General features: G+C 46.2%; 1 protein-coding gene across 1 annotated transcript; it reads left to right on the top strand.

The window, feature by feature from the left end:
- Nucleotides 1-7696: 7696 nt before the first annotated feature.
- LOC131812143 (uncharacterized) lies at nt 7697-22534 on the top strand. The gene is made up of 4 exons (XM_059141238.1): nt 7697-7839; nt 8891-9172; nt 9339-9616; nt 22431-22534. Exons 1-4 carry the CDS (start codon nt 7697-7699, stop codon nt 22532-22534), a joined length of 807 nt encoding a protein of 268 aa, XP_058997221.1.
- Nucleotides 22535-23165: the final 631 nt, after the last annotated feature.

Genomic DNA, 23165 nt, shown 5'->3' with positions numbered 1-23165 from the left:
CCACAGAGTTTGATTTATGTTATACAGAGCCTTGTCCATCATCTGGATGCTGCTGTAAACAAGATAATCTTTGTCTACCAGGAATGAGTCCCAAGCCAACAACTTTAAATAAACGCAAGCACCAGTTTTGCATTTACGTTGTCTGGGGAATGGCTGCCAGGAGTTTTTAATGGTGCCATTGGCCCCTCCCTGGCTAAGGTAGCGTGGGCTTCTGGGACTGACCTGGTTTGTGGAGGACTCACAGGGTGAATCCGAAGTGAGTGCCGAACCCAGGCCCATATTCTTTTAGCATTTTTTAATTCCGTCAAGTTAGCATTGCCCTTTCTGTGCTGGGTGGAGCGGAACAGGGGTGGAGGGGAAGGCTTTAGACGGGTTCAGTGAAATTGGGAGCTCAAGCTACTTGACATCAGCAGTGGCGAGGCTCTGGGTATGAGTGGGGTCCAAGGACTGTGTTATTAATGGGGCTGTGACTGGTGTTTAGAAGACGTGGGTGCACTGAGCTGCATTCCATGCAGAAAATAAATGGAATTTTGCAGAACTCAGAGTGTCTGTTGCAATTCCAAAGCAAGCAAACACAGAATATACAACTCCTCAAACAGTGATAAATTATTTCTGTGGAGGAGTGACGAGAAAAGCAATTTTCCCGGCTAATTTTCCCTACAAAGAAAGCAAGACCCATATAGTGTGTGTGATTCATACTCCCAGCCCTCTTTAGGAACAGACTGAAAGTATGTTATTAACTTGGTTAATAGTCCAGACTTCAAATGCAGGACATAAGAAATCAGTTTTTTAAGAGTAAACAGGCTTCTTATGGAATATCTTCTGCTGAGGGAGGGTTTTAGGGGAGGGTGGGAAAGCGAGTCTGAATACCCCACGTGGGAAAAACATAGTAGGAGTGAGATCTCTGTGGTCTCTTGTTTGAGTTCAGATTTGAAAATCTCTCAGGTCTGATTTATAAACCCACAAATTAAGACGAACAAAGTTAAAGAGTCAAAAAAACAGTCCACCTCTTAATTGTGTACCTTATGGTGCTTGGTTTTAGTCCTTGCAAAAGAGCAGACACATTAGACCAACCATCAAACTGTCTAGACTGTAGGCATATGAGAGGCTGGGTCACATGAAGACCGTCTGTCCTGCAGCCACACTGCTCGGGGACAGAACTTGCTTTGCCTCTTTCCCCCAGGTAAATAATGGAATCTATCTGTGACTCGGTTTCCTCTTCTGGATGATAAGAGGAATACTGGTTCGCAGCTCATGGACTATTGAGAGGATTAACCTAGGGTTAGTTCACCACATCGGAAGCCATCAAAATAATCTCTCTGAGGGACCTCGTCTTGCCTCGTACAATGCAGACCCCCAGCAGAGGCTCAAGGTAGACCTAATACAACAACAGTATCCTTGGGGGCTCGGTGGCAGAGAATAGAAGCCACTCAAGCTAGTCCCAGTGAGTCGGGCTTAATTTAGCAAAATGGCTAACAGAATCAGTGAGTGGGCTGAAAAGGTACCTGTAGGCTCAGCTTTCAGGGATGAGTCCCAAACCACCCTGCCAGACTGAGCCACCAGGGAGCTGCCGCCTCTTCTGGAAAGTCAAGAAACCGCCACCACCACTGCAGGCCCCAGAAAACACTCCTGCTTAAAGTCATCCATTCCCAGCTAAATGGAAGGCCCTGGGCCTCCGGTTGTCCACAAGCTCACTGGGGTACCACAGATGCTGGCCCCACTTCACTCCCATCTTCTAAGCCTGTCACAAATGTATCTGAGTGGCTGACTCAAACTCGTGTGCAAAAGCTCGGGTGCAAGAGAGTTTGGTAAAATTGTGTAGCATTCCAGCCCCAGCAGATCAAGAGGGTGAGTGGAAGGTGTTGGTACAAAGGCTGGGACCCAACCACCATCTTACCACAGGGGCCATGATGTAAACACCTAAGTGCACGGCATGTGAAATCGGACTCACATTCCCCTTCTCTCCCTACCTTCCTTGTCCTTGGGCTCCTCAGCCTCTGTGGCCAAGAATGAATCCCAGTGTGGTTCTGAAAGCTGTATTCTTTTAGGGCAGTGAGGTAGAGAGGACTGGAAGTTTCTAGGAATTTCTAAAAGAAAGAAAAAAATGGAAAATATGGATGAAGTCAAAGCAGATATTGCTGGACAACGAGATATATATATATCTTCCAATATATACATATACATATATGTTTTTAACATATATGTAAAAACATATATGTAAAAAGCCCTAAAACGACTTCTGATGTTAACTAAAGTTCATTGTCTACTTTGGTAGGTGTCTGCAGGATACCAGCACAGTATGAAAATTGCTTTGTTTTTGCTGGTTAAAAATGAAATAGCAGGAGGAAATGCAAAAAAAAAAAAAAAATAGTGGTGTTTACTTCTGGGCAGTGGAAAAAAGAGATTTTTTTTTTTTGTCTATTTCTTTATATATCCATCAATATCTATGTAGTAATTTTACAACCTATAAAAAAGCAATTCATATGACTTCAAACCAATCAACCAGAACCAAAACTTTTTTCCTTCTTCTCCCTTTCTTTCTTTCTTTCTTTCTTTCTTTCTTTCTTTCTTTCTTTCTTTCTATCTTTTAAATCATCTGCTGATACTTAAAAAGACCTCACCAGTAGGCAAATCCTTACTCATGAAACTAACAGACCATTAGACATTTTCAAAGTATTATAAACACACAACTTTTGAACTAAATTAATCTGTTTGTCAATGGCTGGATTTTGTCCCATGTTTTGAGTGAATTTTTCTATCAACATCTTAAAACTGAAATGCAGGCTTAGAAGCTATTTAAAGTTGCTTCTGGTATAACTTGTTCCTCTAAAAACAGTGTCAATGGCAAAACCAAGAAGCAGACTATATTGAAGATTAATGTAATTTTTAACCCTCAACAATGTGGCATGTAGTCTCCATAGGATAAGGTTAAAACTGGTCTTTGTTTATTTAAAATACAGTATATGTGTGTGGACCACACAAAGTTCTTCTCATGAAGGATCTCATGTAGCCTTCATAAGACCCTGGAGGAAGGTGCTGCGTTTTTTATTTTAGTGATGACAAGGAAACAGGTTCAGAGAGGTTGAGTGATTGGTCAAAGACCACACAGCCCTCCAATTCCATCCATGGAAACCCATCAGCCTCACACAAGCCGGTGTGTATTTGCATCCCTCTTTCTCAAGCCTTCTAAATGCACATCGCCCTTGTCTCACTTGTCAGTGAAGGATGGTGACTCATGTTACATCAGCTTGCCTCCTGTAGCTATCTCACGACTGCTCACACGACTGGCTCCCACGACTGGCTCCCACTCCTCAGCCCAATGTGCTTACTGACCAGGGAGCTGATCTGAGTGAGGTGGTAAGCAACTGTCCCATCTCTATGATGCTCACCAGGTCAAGAACCCCTACCCTACACGATCCCCGAACCCTGAGGTTGTCAGTGTCTGGCAGCTGCTCGGGTGAGACTCTGGGGGAACACACAATGGGACAATTTGCTCCAAAGCATCATTTCCCACAGGTTGGAATTTCACAGACTAGGAACACTACAGTTCGCCCACTTTTCTTTTTTTTTTATTTCCTCAAAAGGGCATTTCTCGGGTGAGACTCTGGGGGAACACACAATGGGACAATTTGCTCCAAAGCATCATTTCCCACAGGTTGGAATTTCACAGACTAGGAACACTACAGTTCGCCCACTTTTCTTTTTTTTTTTATTTCCTCAAAAGGGCATTTCTTACTATTTAACACCTCTGCCCCCAAACTGAGAAGTCATACTTTCAGAATTATAATTTTGAAAACAAATTAGCTCCATGAGAAGATCATTATGCCACCATTTTTCTTATTTTGCTGTGAACCTGTGTGGTAGGTGTGACGACCCCTCTTAACCCTAGAACCTGTGAGTTTATCACCTTACACAGCCAGAGGGAATTCAGGCAGCAGAGAGAATTAAGGTAACATATGAGCACACCTTCCAATGGGCAGATAATCCTGGGTTATCCAGGCAGGCCCAGTGTCATCGCCAGTGACAGAACAGGAATTGGAGGGGTGTGACATCATGAAGACTTGCTCTACTGTTGCAACTGTGAAGATGGAAGGGGCCATGTACCCAGTGCATGTCAAACTAGAGCTCTCAATGGCCAGTCCCCACCTACTCCCTGTTTGTAAGGTCAGAGCCTAAAATGAGGAACATGCTGCCTGAAGAGCAGGGCATGGAGGACCCAGGTGAAGGAGAGCAGCCTCGTGGAGAATCACTTGCCCAGGAGGCTTGGGGAAAGAGCAATGCAGAAGATACTGGGCCTGGAAATGCCAGCATAAGCCCAGAGGTAAAGACTGGGGTTATTTACAATTGTTACTAGGAACACAGCTGGTGCTTGATAGATGACAGCTATTATTATTAATAATAGCATTATTGCTATTTAGTCATTGTCATTATTGTCATTTTTAAACCCAGGTTAACTGATCTGGTCTGCTATCAAGGAAGGTCATCCTGGGGCTAAGACAGAGAATAACTCAGGCCAGAAGGGCTGGATTACGAGGAGAACAATAGGGAGACTACTGGTCACACAACTCCCCAATATGGTCATGCATCAAGTCCTTTCCTATATGCGTACTTCTCATCCTTGTGAGTCTTAAAGCAGGGGAGAATGAGGCTTAGAGAAACCCAGTGACTTGAACTAGAAAAGTTAGCATGTACTGAAGGTGGGAGCTGATCCCAGGTTCCTGATCCAGAAGGTGGAAAGATTTCTTTGCACTAGAAACCAAAATAGTTTGCAACCTGAACTTGAGTTTAAACCTCAGACTTTCTGGTGTGCCGTTAGTCAGGATAAGTAGAAGTGACTGAAGTAACAAACAAATCCCAGACACATCAGTGGTTTAACATAAGAAAAGGTTTGTCTGATTTGCATCCCAGTCCAGTGTGGGAAAGAAAGGGAAGGACTTTCCTCCACACAGCCATTCAGGGATCCAGACTTCCTCCCCCTGATGACTTCCCTTCCTCTTGGTCCTGGAAGTGTCTCCATCTATCCAGTGACAGGGAGGAAGGCCCAAGATCATGTGAGGGGTAATAATCAGGGGTAGTAATCAAACTCTTGAGACAATTGTAGATTTACATGAAATTATAAGAAATCCAAAAAAGATCATATAGACCCTTCACCCAGTTTCTCCCAGTGGCAATATCTTACAAAACACCAGATCAATATCACAGCCAATGCCAATATCAACATAGTCAAGATGGAGAACGGTTCTTTCCCCACAAGAATCCCTCACGTTGCCCTTTTATAGCCACACCCCCTTCTTTCCCACCTATACCCCCTCCTCAACCCCTGGAAACTACTAATCTATTCCCCATTTTTATAATTTTGCCATTTCAATAATATTTATATGGAATCATACAGTATGTAGCCTTTTGAGGCTGGTATTTTTCACTCACATAATTCCTTGGAGATTCTTCCAGGTTTCTCATCTAGCATAGCTTATTCTTTCTGTGGCTGCATAGTATTCCATGCTTTGGATGGAACCCATGTGTTTAGCCATGTACCCATGGAAGAAGAGCTAATTGTTTCCAGTGTGTAAACATTTTTATAGAGGTTATTGTGGGAACCAAGTTTTCATTTCTCTGGGATAAGTGCTCAAGACTATAGTTGCTGGAGTGGAAGATAGTTGTGTGTTTGACTTTTTTATTAAGGCACTGCTGAACTGTTTTCCAGGACCGCTGTACCATTTGGTACTTGCACCAGAAAGACTCACCATCATTTAGTGTTGTCGTTAGCTTTTATTTCAACCAACTGGGAAGGTACAAGGTGGTATCTCATTTGAATTTGCATTTCCCTAAAGATTAATGAATGATATCAAATCCCTTTTCACATGCTAATCTGTTTCTCTATATCCTCTTCAGTGAAATACGCCTTCATGGTTTTCCGCTCATTTTTCTAATTAGACTGTTTGCTTTTTGACTATTGAGTTTTGAGAGTTCTTTATGTCTTTAGATACATGGTTATATGGTTTGTAGATATTTTCTCCCAGTCCATGGATTTTCTTCTCATCCTTTTAACTGGGCCTTTCTCAGAAAAAAAAGCTTTTTTTTTTTTTTTTAAATTTTGATCATTTATTTTGTTTGTTTGTTTGTTTAATGGATTGTGATTTTATGTCGAGCCTAAGAATTCTGCTTAGCCCTGAGTGTCAAAGATCTTCTATGTTTTTCTAAAAGTTTCATAGTTTCATGTTTAACACTGAGGTCTGTGATCCATTTTTACTTAATTTCTGTATTGTGCAAGAGGTTTCTATGGGCTAGGCGTGGACATGGCACGAGTCACGTCTGCTCACATTTCATTGACAAGAACCTGGTCACATGGCTAAACCAACCACAAGGGAGGCTGGGAATCTACTCCAAAGATGTGTGCAGGAGGAAGAGAGGAGCATCGGTATCAGGTATCAGGGAACACTACAGTCACTGTCACACCACTTCATAATGTCCAAAAAATTTACTCCTTTCTCTGGTACTGTGTTCCAGAATATTTGCCAAACACCTGGGAGTTGGCAATTTTTCTGGGCCTGGAACATAATAGACATTTGACAAAGAAATATTTGTTAATATAAAGGAAAGGAGGAAATCTCACATTATCCTCACCCTATCCTATAAGATCAAAATCGCCTTATCCTATAAGATCAAAAGCCTCTGGGAGGCTTGTGGAGTAAGGTTGACCTGAGAGTGGCCCAGAGGGGCCACAGATGAGAAGCTGTGGAGGGGATGTGTAGGCTCTCTTGCCAGCCCTCCGTTCCCCTGGTGCCCTGGGGCCAGCAGCAGCTTGCATGGGAGGGGTAGAGGGGCAGAGGGGCAGGAGCAGGTATGTCTGGGAGGCAGAAGTTGGCCACATGAATTGTGGACAAATTCCTGAGGGCAAAGGGATTGACAAGCAGCTCTTGGGTTAGAATGAGTAAGTTTATTGTGGGAGGTGACATCATCAGAGCTGGCGCCAACCCAGGAAAGGAATGGAGGGAGGAAACTTTCCAGAATGTGTAGTGGCCTCTCAGCCAGGAGCCCCTGAGTTTGGCTCTTGTTCCATCTCTGTGGTTTGCACTCTGGACGGGAGAAGCCAGGGTCAACGGTCTCACCTGCACAGTCACAGACTGCAAGGAAGCTTCAGGAAAACCTTAAGAAAGCTCAGGAGAGAGAACTCATTCTGCTGGTCTGCACTGCCTGAGGTCGAGAACTTGTGTGACCTATCAAGACATCCTGGGGCTGTGTGGGTTCTTCATTCCAAACCAAACCAGAACCCTGGGTTTTTTTTTTTTTTTTTAAAGATATTTATTTATTTATTTGATAGAGATCACAAGTAGGCAGAGAGGCAGGCAGAGAGAGAGGAAGGTAAGCAGGCTCCCTGCTGAACAGAGAACCCGATGCGGGGCTTGATCTCAGGACCCTGGGATCATGACCTGAGCTGAAGGCAGAGGCTTTAACCCACTGAGCCACCCAGGCGCCCCTGGGGTTTTCAACTCAGTATTTATTCTTGGCAAATCATCTTCTCATTTCAAAATAGGGAGTGTAAGAAGAAAGAAGGAACACAAGTCTTCTGTCCAGGTCACTCTCCTTGAAGCACCCTGCTGAGAGGCAAGTGGGGACAGCCCCAAAAGGTGCTAGCAATTCTCCTCCGCCACCTTCCCAGGGATAGTCAAGCCACAGGGCGAAGGAGTGCATGGCGATGGGGAGGAACGGGAGCCACGGAAAACCTCGTGAGCTTTGCCAGGCCAAATACAACAGTGATGTCCACCTGGGCCAAGGCTTTGGGGAGCACACCCCTTTACTCAGGAGCGGCCTGCAGAATCTGACGAGGACCCTGGGGCTGTAGGGGACAGGGCTGTGCTTCTTCTCCCTGCCCTCATCCCATATACCCACCCCCACTCACTGTACCTGGGAAGCACTGTAAGTATTTCTTAAAGGAACTGCCTCACTCTCTCTTGGAGATTATATTTAAATAAAAATTCAAAAGGGAAAAAAGAAAACCCAAGATCTTCCAAAGCTCACAGGGGGCCCCAATAGGGTTCTGCTCAATCCTTTTGAAATATGCAGTCAAGGAGTGAGTCAATAATTTTGCCCCAGTGTCTCCTAGAAGAACCCGTCACCTCCTGTTGGTGTGGCCCCACATGCCCATGGCCAGCAGTGACTTGTCTGATGTGAAGAAAGGCTGTGTCCAGTCAGGCCACCCGATTCCTGCGACTGGTGCCTGGGGAACAGTGCCTCCAGGGGCGCTCAGGGGAAAGTTGTCACAAAATCAGCCTGGTTCTTGAGGAGAACGTGCGTGCGCACGTGCGCGCGTGTGATTTTCCTGCCTCCCCACACAAAGGTGATTTCAATCATTCCATTTGGCTCCAACTTTTCCTTCTGAAACAGCTGTGTTTAGGTGGCACTCATTTGCGTGTGTGTGTGTGTGCTCTCTTCAGGGTGGGGTGCACACTGTACTAATCCATTTTCTCATCAGCTTGTTGCTAACAAAGGGCCACATAAGCCCAGGAAGGCCCCCTCGGCCTTTGGCCACAGATGCCAGTAAGGGCTTTGCTGCTGTCAGTCACAGCATGTTTGCCAGGGTGAGAAGAGGGGTGTGTGTGTGTGTGTGTGTGTGTGTGTGTGTGTATGTGTGTGTGAGAGAGAGAAAGAGAGAGAGAGAGGCAGCCTGAGTTCAGAAATGTCTCTGTGTGTGGTCTGAGGCGATTCCTCATTTCATGAAATCTGCTTCATTCTTGGCTCTGGTCACACTTGCGCGTCACTGAATGAGTCCCTTATCCACTTTGCAAAACACTGAAGAGGTTTGAAAGGGCTCTGTGGGTAGACTGTTACTATCAGCAAAAGCAAACAAGCCAACCTATTTAACTAAGCACTTTTTCATATTTAAACATAGGAACCTTCAAGCTAGTCCTGACAGCTGTGGCCAACAAGGAAGGCAGGAGGGAGAAGCTGCAAATGTTGCTTACACTGGGGTCTGCTTTCCCTGTGAGGGGCCAGCCCTGGGCAGCTGGGTCTTTTACTGTCTGGGGGCTCAGCTGCCCTGGGGGACTGGAAATGAGGACCTGTCTGACTCCCAAGGCTGGGAGACCCCAGGGCGAGGGGGACAGTTTGGGCGGCAGCCGGCTTTGGAATTCACTTACAGCCCTGTCAGAATCAGATGTGGTTTGCGCCTAAGGTAAAGTAGTATTTCCCATCCTTGGAAAAGGAAAAAGGCCTGGGCAGCCCCTCCTTGGATACAAAGAAAGGTCTCTGATGGCAGCATAATTAAGGGGCTAAGCTGGGAAGCTGTGGGTATCCAAAGCCCGGAACAGGTACAGCAAATATTCTCCCTGTGTGCACAGCTCTGGCACCGGCTCTGGGCTGCTGCCGGCCCTAGCCCCGCCTTCCCTGCGGCCGGCACACACCACAGCCCCGCCCGCGGCAGGATGGCACCAGACACTCACCCACCAGATCTCCTTCTACCAGCTGGAAGTGGCTTTGGGGTTTATGGAGCAAGACGGAACTGTAAAGTCAGTCATTCTCATGGGCCAGAATAAAGTCAGCACCCCACACCCACCCCAGCCAAAGGAGCCTTCTAGAGAGCCCCCAACCCCTCCCCCAACCCACCCCCCAACCAGACGTGGCCTGGCCAGGCTCTGCCTGTGCCACCCCAGGGCTCTGAATGGGCTCCCTGTCTGCCAGAGCAAACACGATTCCCGTGGGTGGGGCCGGAGGTTACGAGGGACGCGGAGGAGGACAGGGGACTTTTTCTCTCTGGATGTTCCATTAGGGAGAGCCTGCCAAGGGCTTTGCCAAGGGGTTTGCCAAGGAGCCCAATCTGCTCCAACATTATGGATTCACCACTAAATAGCCCCATTCAAGGAAGACAAGGCCCAAAGGGCTTTTATAATGCAACTGCTTCCCTGTGCCCCAGCCAGAGGCACCTCTCGTCCATTCCAGCCTGCCACCCAGATTTCCTCCCTGCATCAGCCTCCCTCCCCCCACCGCACTTGGTCTGCCTAGTTCCTAAGTGCCCTGTGCGCTGGGACACACTGTTTCCCAGCTCCAGCTTCCTGTTTCCTATCTGTAATATGTGGGCACTGATATCTGGTTTGCTGGCTGTCCTGGGGTTTCGAAAAGGGCTCGGCTTGGATACTGTCTGGCCTTAGTCACTTCTCCATGAATGGCCACCGTTGTTGTTATTCAAACCTTGAAGCAGTCTTGGGGGGGGAGGGTGTCCCACTGCCTTGCTGACAGCGCAGGGGCTGGATGGCAGCAGGAGGCCTGAGGCCCTGCTGCTTGTTGTCAGTCCACTCATCCCAGCCCATTTCCCACGGGGCCTGGTGGGTTGGGCGGTGGCAGAGGGCAGGTGTCTGACATTTTCCAACAGCATACACCTCTTCCTTTGGTCTCCAGACCTGGAGAAGCATGCTATCTGTCCTCAGTCCCACCTTGCCGGCCTCTAACCACCTCCAAAAACCCATCCGGTGGTCCTTAGGAACCTTTAAGGTCCCTCCCCTCCAGGTCCAAGCTGGAGCCCTGGCTCAGCCTCTGATACCCACGCTTAAACACGCTCAGAGCTGGAGCTCACAGCACAGTCTGGAGCTTCTCGTGTTGGCAGGAGAGGCTGAAGGCTGGGGGGGACCCACTTCCCTCTCAGCCCCTCCCCTCATGCCCGTTCAGGAGGGCATGCTGTGATTTGACACCTTGGAATCCCTGTGACAACTGTGCCTGCCATTTGGGAAACCTACAGGAAAGGGAAAATACGTGTTCTGTGAGGAGTCAGAGCTCGGTACATACTTGCTGGCTTCGTTGAGTTTACCTGAAAGGAAAGGGCAGGAAAAATGGGGGGGAGCGGGAAAGAATTTCCAACTCAGAATTGTCTGAGAGGTGACAGAGCACACACTGCAAGACGGGAGTAGTGTTGATCTGGGACAGGCAACGGTGCCTTGGCTCTTCAGTCGCTCTACCCGCCAAGAGGCTGGTGACACCCATCCCTGTGACGGGGAGGAAAGGCCACGCATGTCCCCGGTGTTTGGCTCTGAGTTGGAGCACAGCCAATGGCCCTTGTGTTCCTTATTCTTCTGCAGGCCGGGACTAGAGCCCCGTGTCTCAGACTCCCAGAGAATGTTCTCCCCACTCCCTCCAGAGGCCCTGTGTGCTGACACCCCCACAGGGGACCCAGGGGCCCAAGTATCTTTATCTGTATCTCTTTGGCTTTTGGTTTCTGGGCCCAGTTCCCTCTCATGGTGGGTCCTCACTGCGGATGGAACATCTCCAAGAGACCTTGGACTTGACCGTTGGCTGGTGGATGCCTTTAGCAAGATCAACACACAGATGACCACTAGACCCCACGTCCCAGCCAGGAGACTTCTGTCCCCACAGCCACCCCGTGAAAATCTGCAAGCCACCAAAACCACCATCAATAGAAAATCAACTGAAATATAACCATAGGATGAAACACAAGGCAGCCATTGAAAAAAGTGAACTAGAGTGGATTTGAATGATCTGTCATAGGTAGTAGGTGAAGTCAGCAAGAGCCAGAGTTGTGGCCATAGAGAAATTCCTTTTATGTAAATGGAAAGTACATACTCTCCCCTGGTTTCGAAGTTAACATTTTTCTGCAAATGTTCAGTTTCTTTGGGGAAGGGACACCTGGGATTTCATTGTACCTTTTTCCTTACGGTATTTTTTTAAAGAATGCTGTGTGCATCGTGCATTCCGTTTAAATGAGAAGAACTGCATCTGCTGGTTACCTGAGGTTCAGGACACCTGAGGGGATTTTGTTTAAAACAGAGCAGGAGCTGATCGGCAGAAGGAGGCAAGAGACCTCTGACAAGCCCAGTTCAGCCCATTCGTGTCCCTAGAGGCAGCTTCAGCTCAAGCTGTTTTGGATTCCTCTCAGCGCCCTCCAGATGAAAGGGATGTAAATCACACACCAGTTATGAGAATCTCAAGAAGGAAAGTCTCTTCTGTCTGTCTAGCCACCCACTCATCCGCTCACCCACCCACAGTACTATAGTGTCCCCCCCATCCCCAAAAGAGGGAGGATAGAGAAAGCAAAGCTGCTGCTACTAAGTAAATAACCCTGCAGACAAAGCCACTCTGGGTCACTCTCCTGTCCCTGCTCCGTGTCACTGCCCTCCACCCCCTCAGCGGAGGGAGATTTACAAAATGCAGAAGAGCCTCTTGCTCATGTGACTGGCAATGACAAGAGTCATTTTTCCTAGCGATCAAACAGAATGCACACAGCAGAGCTCCCCGAATGCTCTCAGTGCACTGAAAGGTGAAACAGCTACTGTGAAAGACATCTTCTGGAAAGACTCCCTTTGGAGGTGTGGTCCTTGGTTCTTCCAAACCAGCTCCTACCTCTTATAGTTTCCCTGCCTTCTGCTTTGAAAGAAAAGGGTTAAGTCAGCCGATTTTTTTCCTACATCCAGCTCTCTGTGGTAGATGAGAGCTACCACACCTCACCTTCTGGGGCTTCAAATTCACTGGGGGTGTGTCCTACTAGACAGGTTGCAAAGGAACTGTAACGATTGCCCAGCTGGTTGGGCCCAGACAATAGGCCAGTCCTATGGTCTAACAGCATCTGCCCTGGGTTGGGACCCCTAATTTTACTCCTGGAGTGGCCAAGAGCTAAAGGATAATTTAAGGCAAGTCACTTTCCCTCTTCTGGTCTGTTTCCCCACCCACAGCACGTGGGGAGCTTATACTAAGGGAAAATATGGTGCATGTAGATGAAACAGCCAATAATCCTCTATCTCGCATATTTGCGTGGGTCAACAGGCATGCGTTTGTTTCGGGAGGTTGCTTTTGGGACAATAGGAAAAAGTCACGTCCACTAAATGTAGGTAGGTAGGTAGGAGGTAGGTAGGAGGTGCAAGTGAATTTGGAGGAGAGTGGGCTTGCTGAATGGAAAAGGAGAAATCATTTTGCAGGTCAGGTGCTGTGAGAGAAAAAGGAATGTGGGTGGGTACAAGAAGAAAGGAAGTTCCCAGAGACTTTCGCTTCGTTGTGGTAAAAAGATGGATCTAAAAGTTTGGAGTGTGTGGGGAGTGGGAGAGGGGTGGGGAAAGACGACCGACAAGAAAGGATCCTTGAGATCTAAAATCTCTCAGAACCTAGGAAGAGAGAAGGATACGCAATCTGGGCAAAACCGTGGAATGACACTTGAGGAGCTGAACACTGTGTTTCTGAGAGACGCGGAGCTGGAAGGTGCTCTTCTCTGGAGTCACGCGTACTATGGTTCCTGACGCTCTGCTGGCCTCTAGAGGGACACATTATCCTAAATGCCATTAGACAGACATCCAGATTTGTGCTCTGCTCCCAGGCTGTCTGCGAGTTAGCCAAGCTGTGTTTTAGTTGTTTTTCTAAGTAATTCAGAAAGGATGACAGAAGGGGTGACCGAGAATCTCAGAAAAGGTTTGGGGCAGTACTCTCATGCTTTAGGGCTCTGCAAGGTGCTTTCTGCTCTGTAGAAACCTGTTTTGGAAAGCCACACTTACCAAAGAGACAAATGAGGGGCGAAAGTTGGGTTGAATACAGGGGCAGGAGCGGAAAAAGAAGGGTTAACGAGATCTCATGATCATGGAAGGTGGTATAGCCCTGAAGAGACTGGAGTCTGCTCTAAAAATATTAGCTCACTTTGATGTGTGATGAGCCATTTCTGTGACAGGTGCTTTAAGCATATTAATTACTTCATTTTGTCCTCCTCTCAGTCCTACAAAGCGGAAGTATATGATTGTTATGTTAATTCTGGTCCTAGAGATAAGGAAACTAATACACAAATCATGTTAGTGATTTCCTTGCAGATAGTAAGTATATTAGTTATCTTTTGTTGCCTTACAAATTACCACAAACTTAGTGGCTTAAAACAAAGCACTTTTATGATCTCACAGCTCCTGTGGGTCAGGAAGCCAGGCACAGCATAGTCGAGTGATATGGGTAGGGTCCCTCATGAGTCTAACAGTCAGGCTTCATCTGGAGATTCAACTTCCAAGTTTATGGGGTTGTTGGCCAGTGGCCATTTCTTGAGTGTGGTTAGGGTCCCCCTGACTGTGGGCCAAAGACCAACTCGGTTCCTTGCTTCATGGGCCTTTTCTAATGATAACTCACAGCATGGTACTTGGCATCTCCAGCTGGGGAGAGGGTCGGCAAGCAAGGAAGTTATAATCTTATGCAGCGTAACCATGGAAGTGACATCTCATCACCTTTGTGGTAGTCCGTTGGCTAGAAATCACAAGTTCCCACCCCCACTCAAAGAGAGTGATTACACAAGGGCAAAATATAGGAGGCGGGATCATTAGTAGCCATATTCAAGTTGGCTGCCATAGTACGTGGTGCACTATATTTGAAACCAGGCAGCATGGCACCAAAACTTAGACCTAAACACGATGCTCTTCTTTTCACGGATGGTTTTGAAATTTGTTTAACATCCAGATCCTTGATGTTTGACCCTGTGCCCATCCCTCTTTTGCATGCCCTTACCTTTAACTCACAGGACCCTTGTGAACCATAGCAAAGCCTTCACTGGGTTCTAACCATCAAATTAAGGAAGGATACAATCTGTTACAATGGGTTTCTAAACTCTCCAGACTTTACCAAATAGAATCCCAACAGGAAACAGAGAGCACACTCCAATTGTGATAACAGAGGAGAGTTTCTTTACAAAGGCCTACTTATAAGGGCAGCAGAGCTATTGCCACCACTGGACCCAACTGGATGAGGGAGGGGGACGTTATGGGAACCTGGAAGGAGAGAGAGTGAGGAGGATGCCTCCTTCAAAGATGACTTTGCAAAAAGGAAGTCAGAGCAATGAACATCCTGGCCTCATTCTTTTCTCCTTCTGATCTGCTCCAACTGGCCACATTGACCCAGAAGGCAGACAGCCCTTAGATATAGAGTGCAGTCCACTGTGTGAAGCAGGGAGAGGAGAAGCAGAGAGGGGAGCGTTGGTGGTGGAGGCGATGATAAACAAGATGCCCTGCTCAGAGACCTGTCTTTTAGCAGGTTCTTCTAGAAGGTTTAAGTGTTGGCCTGCTTTTAACCTCTGGTGGGAAGCGGGAAGGTGCTTAAAACTAAAGTTCTAAAGGAAACTAAAGTTTAAGGGACAGCTAGAGGTGTAAAGGGAAAATTGAACACCAGTTAGAGAGGGAAATAAAGCCATTTTCAAATTTAGGTGTGAATGTATAATTTCATTCATTAAGAGTTTATTTTATCCCAGATTTTTAGGAGCACATCTATGGCTAAGGTGAGGCAAGCTATTGCTTTGTGTAATTCCAAAGATTCTATAGGTTTCCACTCTAAACTCTAATCAAGAGCTTGATCTATAATAACAATATTGATACTATTATTACAATAATTAGATAACAATTTTATATCTTACAGATCATCTTAAATGTATCATCTCACTTAGATATTATCTGTTCCAGAGGAGTTATCAATTCCATTGGGGCTTAAGGAAGGAAAGCCCCAGAAATAAGGAATCCTTAAACAGGATTCAGTGTTTGCCTGGGATGGGGTCGCTAATTTCCCTGGTTCTCCTATTTATAGACCCCTGTTTCTTTAAGAAAAGTTAAGAGATACCAGAGGGGCATACCACAGAGAGCTCTGTTCTGGTTGTGCTCAGGAAAGGCAAAAATGTGCTGTTCTGATTGATTATGATTACTGATCTAAATTACTATTCACTAGAGGGGCGCCTAGGTGGCTCAGTCAGTTAAGCATCCAACTCTTGATCTTGGCTCAGGTCATGCTCTCAGGGTTGTGGGATCAAGCCCTGCATCAGGCTTCACCCTGGGCATGGAGTCTGCTTATACTTCTCTAGATTGATAAATAAAATAAAATAAATATAAAATAAAATACCATCCACTGGAAAGCCATAATAATTACTATGGTAATTATTACTATGGTAATTACTATCCATAGGTAGTAATCACCAAAAAATAATGTGAAAGATTTCAGTTGACAAGGGAAGATATTCATCATACACAATTAAGTGAAAAAATAAAAAACTTACAGAAGAGTATTGTACAGTGAAACTCAATTTTTCAAGAAATCAAATATGCGTGCATGTGCATATGGTTTTTTTGGTATATTTTTTGTTTGTTTTTAAGACAAAGAGTAGAGATGAAAATATTGTCAATGGTTATCTTATCAGCTGAGGTTCCAGGTAATTATTATTCTTTTGCTTACTTGCATTTTTAAAATCAACATGTATTTATTATATAAAAAAGTTGTTAAGGCATAAAAAAACCATCCCTGCTTCTAACACCTTGGAGAGAGACCAAAACTCCAGGGTTCCCAGGGAACCCTGTTCATACTGTTTTCTTTTTTGCTCAGGCACAGGGGGCCCCTTAGAGTTTTGAATCTCCCCCCTTGGCTATCCTGGTGTTTATTAAAAATACACCAGACAATAAGCAAGGCAAGAAGACCAGCCCTCTTGTCCCAGTGGAGGAGGACAAGAGACCCAAGACAAGCCTCTCTGGATACTATCATCTAGTCAAAGCCAGACCTTTTTTTTTTTTTTTTTTTTACATCTTTTCCATTTTTCCTTCCTTTGCCCTCGGGGGTCAAGCTCTAGTGGTTATAGCATGGGCATAGACTCTGGAACTTTGACTATGCCACTTGAATCTCACCTCAGTCTCTTCCTTATTTCTGTCTCACTTCCTATTCACAAATGATGATGCTATTTTCTCATTGAGGAAACAAAGGGGCTCTTCTAGGTATCCCTGGATTCCTTCCCACATCTCATCCCCTTCCAGCTGGGCTCCAGATGAGAAATATTAACCAACATTTCTTCTGTCTAAAATAATTGCTAGTGATGCTTTCACTGAAGACATTCCCAGGTCATATAAGGTCTTCTCAGTTCCCAGCAAAGCATCTGAGGTGACCTCATTCTGGAGACGTACTATCGCGGCTCTCCACATGTCCCTCTTTCACTTGAAAACATTCTTTTGGGAGGTCTCCTTTCCCCAATACTTCTCTGCTGAAGCCATGATGTTTGCTTCTTTCCAGTTGCCTTTCCAGTTCTAGATTCTGTTATGTTCCTTAGTGAATCTGCAAAGTTTTCCTTTTTGGAAATGTTTCAGGTTGGGAAAGGTTTTTAAAGCCACGGTATTCCTGATGACAGATGCGTTAACTTCTCAGCATTTTTTTTTTTTAACCTCCCTTCAAAGGGACAGAAGGCTAAAGAACATTTGATAGCTAAAAATCTAAATATTGAAGAATTGGGCCCTGTTCTTTCCTTTCCAGGATTATTTCCTTACTTCTGGAATATTTTTCCAGTTCTCATTAGTCTATTTCATATCTTGAGTTGAACTTCATTATTTTAAACCAGAGCTACTAAAATGAAGTAGAGTCAATCTCCAAAGACCCATGTCAGTAGGAGTTGGGGAACACAGAGGAAGCCCCCCACCTCCTATAGACAGTGAGCTTCACCATTACCCTCTTCCAGGTCTCAAGTTATGAGCCACTGCCCCTGTCTGAGGGGAAAACTCCTGAGTGATGGAATGATCAACAAAGATAACAGAAAGGCTGGAAAGAAGGTGAAACAAAGGACAAGGACAGGGGACAGCCAAGTCCTAATACCTACAACAGCAGCACCCTTAAAAGACCCCACACCTTTAGGTCCAAGGCATAGGATTTGGGGTGAATGCTGACCTGAGCAGTTCATTAGTTGGGGAAATGAGTTGCATAAAAGGCTTCATCTCCAAGCATTGAGGCATTGTTATCTTGGCACAAGGATAAACTTACAGATGCATAGAATAGAATTGAGAGTCCAGAAAGAAACCCCTGTACCTATGCTCAACTGATTTTGGACAAGGTTGCCAATGCAACTCAACAGAAGAGAATTGCATTTTAAACAAATGATGTTGAGACATGTGGATGGACACATGCAAAAGAACCTACACTGCATTAAAAAATTAACCATAAATGGAAGTGTTAAAATGATCCTTAGCAAAAGCAACTCAAGAAAAAAGTACATGAATTGGATATCACCAAAATTATAAACTTTTGTACTTTAAAGAACACCACCGAGAAAGTGAAAAGACAACCCTCAGAATGGAGAAAACATTTGAAAATCATGTATCAGATAAGGGACTTGTTCCTAGAATGTGTAAATAATCTTAACAATTCAATAATAAAAATCCAAATAAACCAATTTAAAAATGAGCAAAAGATCTGAGTAGCCATTTCTCCAAGGAAGATATGCAAATGGCCAACAGCACATGAAAAGACACTTGACATCATTAGCCATCAGGAAAACACAAATCAAAAGCACAACGAGATACTACTTCACTTCCACAAGGGTGTCTATCGTCAAAAAGCCAGATAATGACAGATGTTGGCAAGGATACAGGGAAATTGGTACACTCAGACATTGCTGGTAGGAAGGTAAATTGGTGCAGATGCTTTGGAAACCAGTCTGGCAGTTCCTCAAAGGTTTAAACATAGAGTTACCATATGACCCAGCAACTGTACTCCTACACCCAAGAGAAGTGAAGAGAAGCCTTCTTACAAGCTTACACAGGAATATTCAAAGAAGCAATCCAAGTGTCCATCAAGGGATGAATGGGTAAACAAAAGGTGGTATATCCATGCAGTGGAATGCTATTCATCAATAAAAAGGAATCATAGGAGTTCTGAGAGATTTGTGGAGGTGATCAAGGAAAATGGAATGGCCATGAGTGACAGTGACACACAGCAAACTCTCTTGGGCAGCACTTGGACAGGGTAGCAAGCAGGAGGCAATTCCTCCCAACATGAGACTTCCAGAGGCTTAAGGCAAGGTGTCCACCATCCTGTTGCAAAGGCAACAGCGGGTGAGAGAGCCAGAAAGGGGGCATATGTTTCCAAGTGATGTCATTCATCAGCATGGCATATAGACTTCACTACAGAGAGCTCTGAAGGGCCTGAACACCTTTGGACCTTAAAATCACAAGGCTCTATCTAATCAATGGCCAAGAGAAGCTGGGTATAGTTTCCCAGGGCATACAAGGCAGGCAGGTCCCAAGTGGCTAAAAACCTGCTTGTTTGAGCTCTTCTTAAAACAACTGGATGTGCACAATTTGACTGTGGCACAAGTGGCTTTTGAGCTGAGGGATCTCAGCTCGCTGTGAGTAAATAGCCTAGGGCCATTTTGGCTCATTTGCTTGAGGTAATGAGGAATGAGGTACTGATATATGCTCCAACATGAACAAAATTTTAAAATACTATGCTAACGTGAAAGAAGCCAGACACAGAAGACCACATGCTATATGGTTCTGTATGAAAGGCACAGAACAGACCGCTCTACAGAGACAGAAAGTAGCTTAGTGGTTGCCTTGGACTGGGATGAGGGTTGGGGATGGGGGCTCCCTTTTCTCCACATCCTCGCCAACACTTGTCATGTCTTATCTTTCTGGTACCAGCCATTCTGACCATGGTGTGAGGTGATACCTCCCTGTAGTTTTGATTTGCATTTCCCTGAGGACTGGGGGTGTTGGGTAGCTGACACTAATTTCAGACATCTGGCCTACAGAGCTATGACAGAATACATTTCTGTTATTTTAAGCCACCAAGTTTGTGTTAATTTTTAACAGCCGCCATAAGACACGAATATGCAGAATAGCCCAGAAATGCTGCTGTGTCCTCCCTGCATCCTGTGAGGAGGCACATGATGTCACTTTGTTCCATTTGTCATTTTGTGAACAATGAGCACTTAGTCGAGGTGATGTCCCTCTACTGTAAAGTTACTATTTTTCCCTTGGAAGCGAATACATAAGCTGTGAGAAGAGACGATATAAATACCTCTTTGCTGTCATCCTTCCCTCAGTGGTGTATGCCTCTGATAATGATTCTCACCTGAGTCATTATTATGGTGATGGTCACCAGTGGTGATTTTCTAAAGCTAACTCATTGTAAAAATGTCAGTTGGCATTAGGCTATAAGAAAGCGCATTCCTTTCACCATGTTTGTTTCTTTCTGTATTCATTCATTTCTCTCAATAGGGACTCAGATTGCTGTTTTGTTTGAAAGGTTATAATCAGTTGGGAGCACAACTTATATTGCTGTTCATACTATCCTGGATTTGCCAGTGGGGCCCCTTTCAAGCAGGCTTCTGTGTCCTTTTTTCTTCTCCTTTTTTTCTCTTCTCTCTCTCTCTCTGCTCTCCACCCCTGCCCCCTGCCCTTTTGACAGTCTCGCATCATTACTGTATCATGCAGTCTCGTATCATTCAGTCCCGCCCAGAAACCTATGTCAGACTCAGCTCTTACTTCTCCACCCCAGCCCTGGAACTTGCCCTTTCCTCAAGGAGCCTGGGCTTCACTTGATGTGAATGGTATTTTAAAAAACCAAGAGCTGGGCACCAAGTGAACACACATGTTTTCATGGGGTTTCACTGAGCAAAGGCGCATGCCCATGTAGGCTGTTCCAGCTGGGGGAAGGGGCCGACCAGGCTCTCTACACGCCACATAACTCTTGCAATGTGTCTGGACCTCTGTGTTTCCACAGTGTTGAGAAGGGGGTGGGTCAGAGCGGGAAAGGTTCTGCTCTGGGTTGAATTTTCCTCCCTTCCAAATTCACATAAGCCCTTACCCCCAGGACTTGAGAATATGAATTTATTTGGAGACAGGCTCCTTACAGAGGTAATCAAGCCAAGGTGCGGTGTTAGAGTAGGTGGGTTCTACCTCACCAAAATGGATGTCCTTCTAAAATGGGGAAGTGTGGACACCGAGGTGTTTAGAGGAAAGACAATGTGAAGAGAGAAGGTGCCGTCTACACGCCAAAAGGCGGGGCCTGGAGCAGATCCCTCCCGGCAATGCCCATAGGAACAAGCCCGACCCACACTCAATTTGGGGTGTCTGGTCTCCAGAAAGGGGAGACAATATGTCTCTGTTGTTGTGGTACTTCCCTATGGCAGCTCTACTAGGCTTCTTGTCCCCTGCCCCAACTGTTCCCAACACAAACTTTAGACTTGGCTTTCATCAACATTTTGTTTGAGAAACAGCATCTATTGGTTTAAAATAAAAGTTTGGAAATTCATCGTTCTATCTTATGCCCATCTCATTTCACATGTGAGGATGCTGAGGCCAATGATTTCTTTGCAGTCTCAGGGCCCCTTCCGGGGACACGTTTTGCTTTCTCGGAGGTTGAAGGCAAAAACAAGGGAAGAGAGGGGGCAGGGGTCTGCAGGGGCTGGGAGGTCGCCTTACAGCTCCTGCGAAGGTCCCAGCCACGTTGGTTCTGAGCAGCAGCAGGGACAGTGGAGTCCTGTTCCACTGCATCGTCAGGGGCCAGACAGCCCCATGAGGCTGCCACAAGGCCACCAGCCTCCCAGGTCCGAGGCCATCCTCCTCTCCCCAGTCCCCTGCACAGCCCCGCACTGCCGGCGTCCGGGGGGCTTCCAGGCCTGTCTGGGAGGATTGATTGCTGGGTGTCTGGGGATCGTCAGCCTCCAGATGTTGGGAAGCGGCCACTTGAAGACTATATAAAGTTTCCTTCCGCAATTACCCTCCTCCCCTCTCTTCCTCTAGATCCTTCCTGTCCCGCTGGTGCTCTGGCACATCTGCGAAGCGTCCACGGATGAATCCCTCTAGCATTTGGGGTTTTACAAAATCCTGGGTCCTAACACGGTTGCCAGAGTGGATTGTGTCCTCTCTCGTGACTTTTCGCAAGGTTCTTATGCCATTTCTGTCTCCTTGGGCAAGAAAAGCTTCTACTGACTGAAGTTCAAGCTGCTACAGGTTATTCATTGGAATGAACTAACTCATCCCAATGCCTATGCTTTTTGTTCAGAATCCATCCCAAGCCATTGTTCCAGCATGGGTACCAAGGCCTCTCCTGCCCTCAACGCTGCGGTTGACATAGGATATAAAATAATTTGCTCCAAGATGCCCTCATTCTGATCCCATCTATTCAGAATCACCATTGAATTCCCTCCCCTTGTCCTTACTCTATGTTCATGATGGAGAGAGTGGGGATGCCTCCTTTTCTGGAACACGGCTCATGATGGTACCCTATGCCACCCTTCCCTCCTCTGCATCCTGAATGGGGGTGGCTGGTCCCAGGGCAGCTTTATCTGCAAAAACAGGCCTGGACCACAAGTGGCCTGTGATCTCTATAATCTTGTCTCTAGTTGACAAGTCATTTTACCTCTCTGAGCCCTAAGGTCTTCATCTGGAAGTTGTCCAGAGGGCCTTGCGACCTTCCAACTTAGAGGTCTGAGGCAGACTCATTGGAACAATTTGACTGGAATTTCCACTTGTTCTGAGATGGGACATCAGCCCTCTCTTACTGTGTGTCCTGGAATCCAAAAGCAGACGTGTGTGTGCGTGTGTGCATGTGTGCGTGTGTGTGTGCGTGCGTGCATGTGCGTGTACATGTACATACATACATCATATATGCATATCCATACTATTTAGAAATCAAGATCCCTCCAATCCCTGTGCTGTGTGTGACCTCCCCCCCAGGTCCACCCACTGAGCTGTCTGCGCTCACCTTACCCGCCCACATTAAGGACATGAAGGACCCGCTGCTGAAGCTCTACACAGGCATTCGTGGTCACTGTGGCTGAATTTCTCAATGCACATCCCAACCACAGTGCCCTGCACACCCAACACCACCTGCCCTTGATCTGTGACTGCCCCATCCCCGGAGAGCCCATCTCCCCAGCAGGCATGGAAGTGTCTCTCCCGCAGCACTGTTGCTTGGTCCCCGAAACTGTAGTTATATTCCCATGGGATGGAGATCCCTAGCAAAGAGGCCTTGGTGTCACTAGGGACAGAGAGGGTGTATTCCAGCCTGGTCCCCAATCCTTCCTCACAGCATACCTGACCTGCAGCCTACAGCATGCTGTAGGCTTTCCCCATGCAGGGAAACTGTCCACTTGGCATTTTCCCTGCCATCTTCTTCCCAGAGATTTCCCCACAAGCTCCTTTTCCCGAGTCCTCGGACATTTAAGTAACGCTTGTGGCTTAAGTTCTTTTTAGTGGGATCCCAGGAAACCCAAGAGATCTGGCTGGACACCAGTTTATGTGACCCTGAGAACCGGGTCATAATGAAGGCACTTTTCTCTGCCCTGAGCACACAGATTCCCTGAGAGCCAATATCCAACTCCACAACACATTGAATCTGTCTTGAGTCATCAGAGATGCCCCCGACCTCTTAGAAAACGAGGAGCTTCACTCCAATATATCCCAAGACCC

The sequence above is a fragment of the Mustela lutreola genome, chromosome 12 (assembly GCF_030435805.1).
Source record: "Mustela lutreola isolate mMusLut2 chromosome 12, mMusLut2.pri, whole genome shotgun sequence".
NCBI lineage: Eukaryota > Metazoa > Chordata > Mammalia > Carnivora > Mustelidae > Mustela > Mustela lutreola.
The sequence above is the reverse complement of the archived record's forward strand: the minus strand, read 5'-3'. Positions and strand labels throughout refer to the sequence as shown.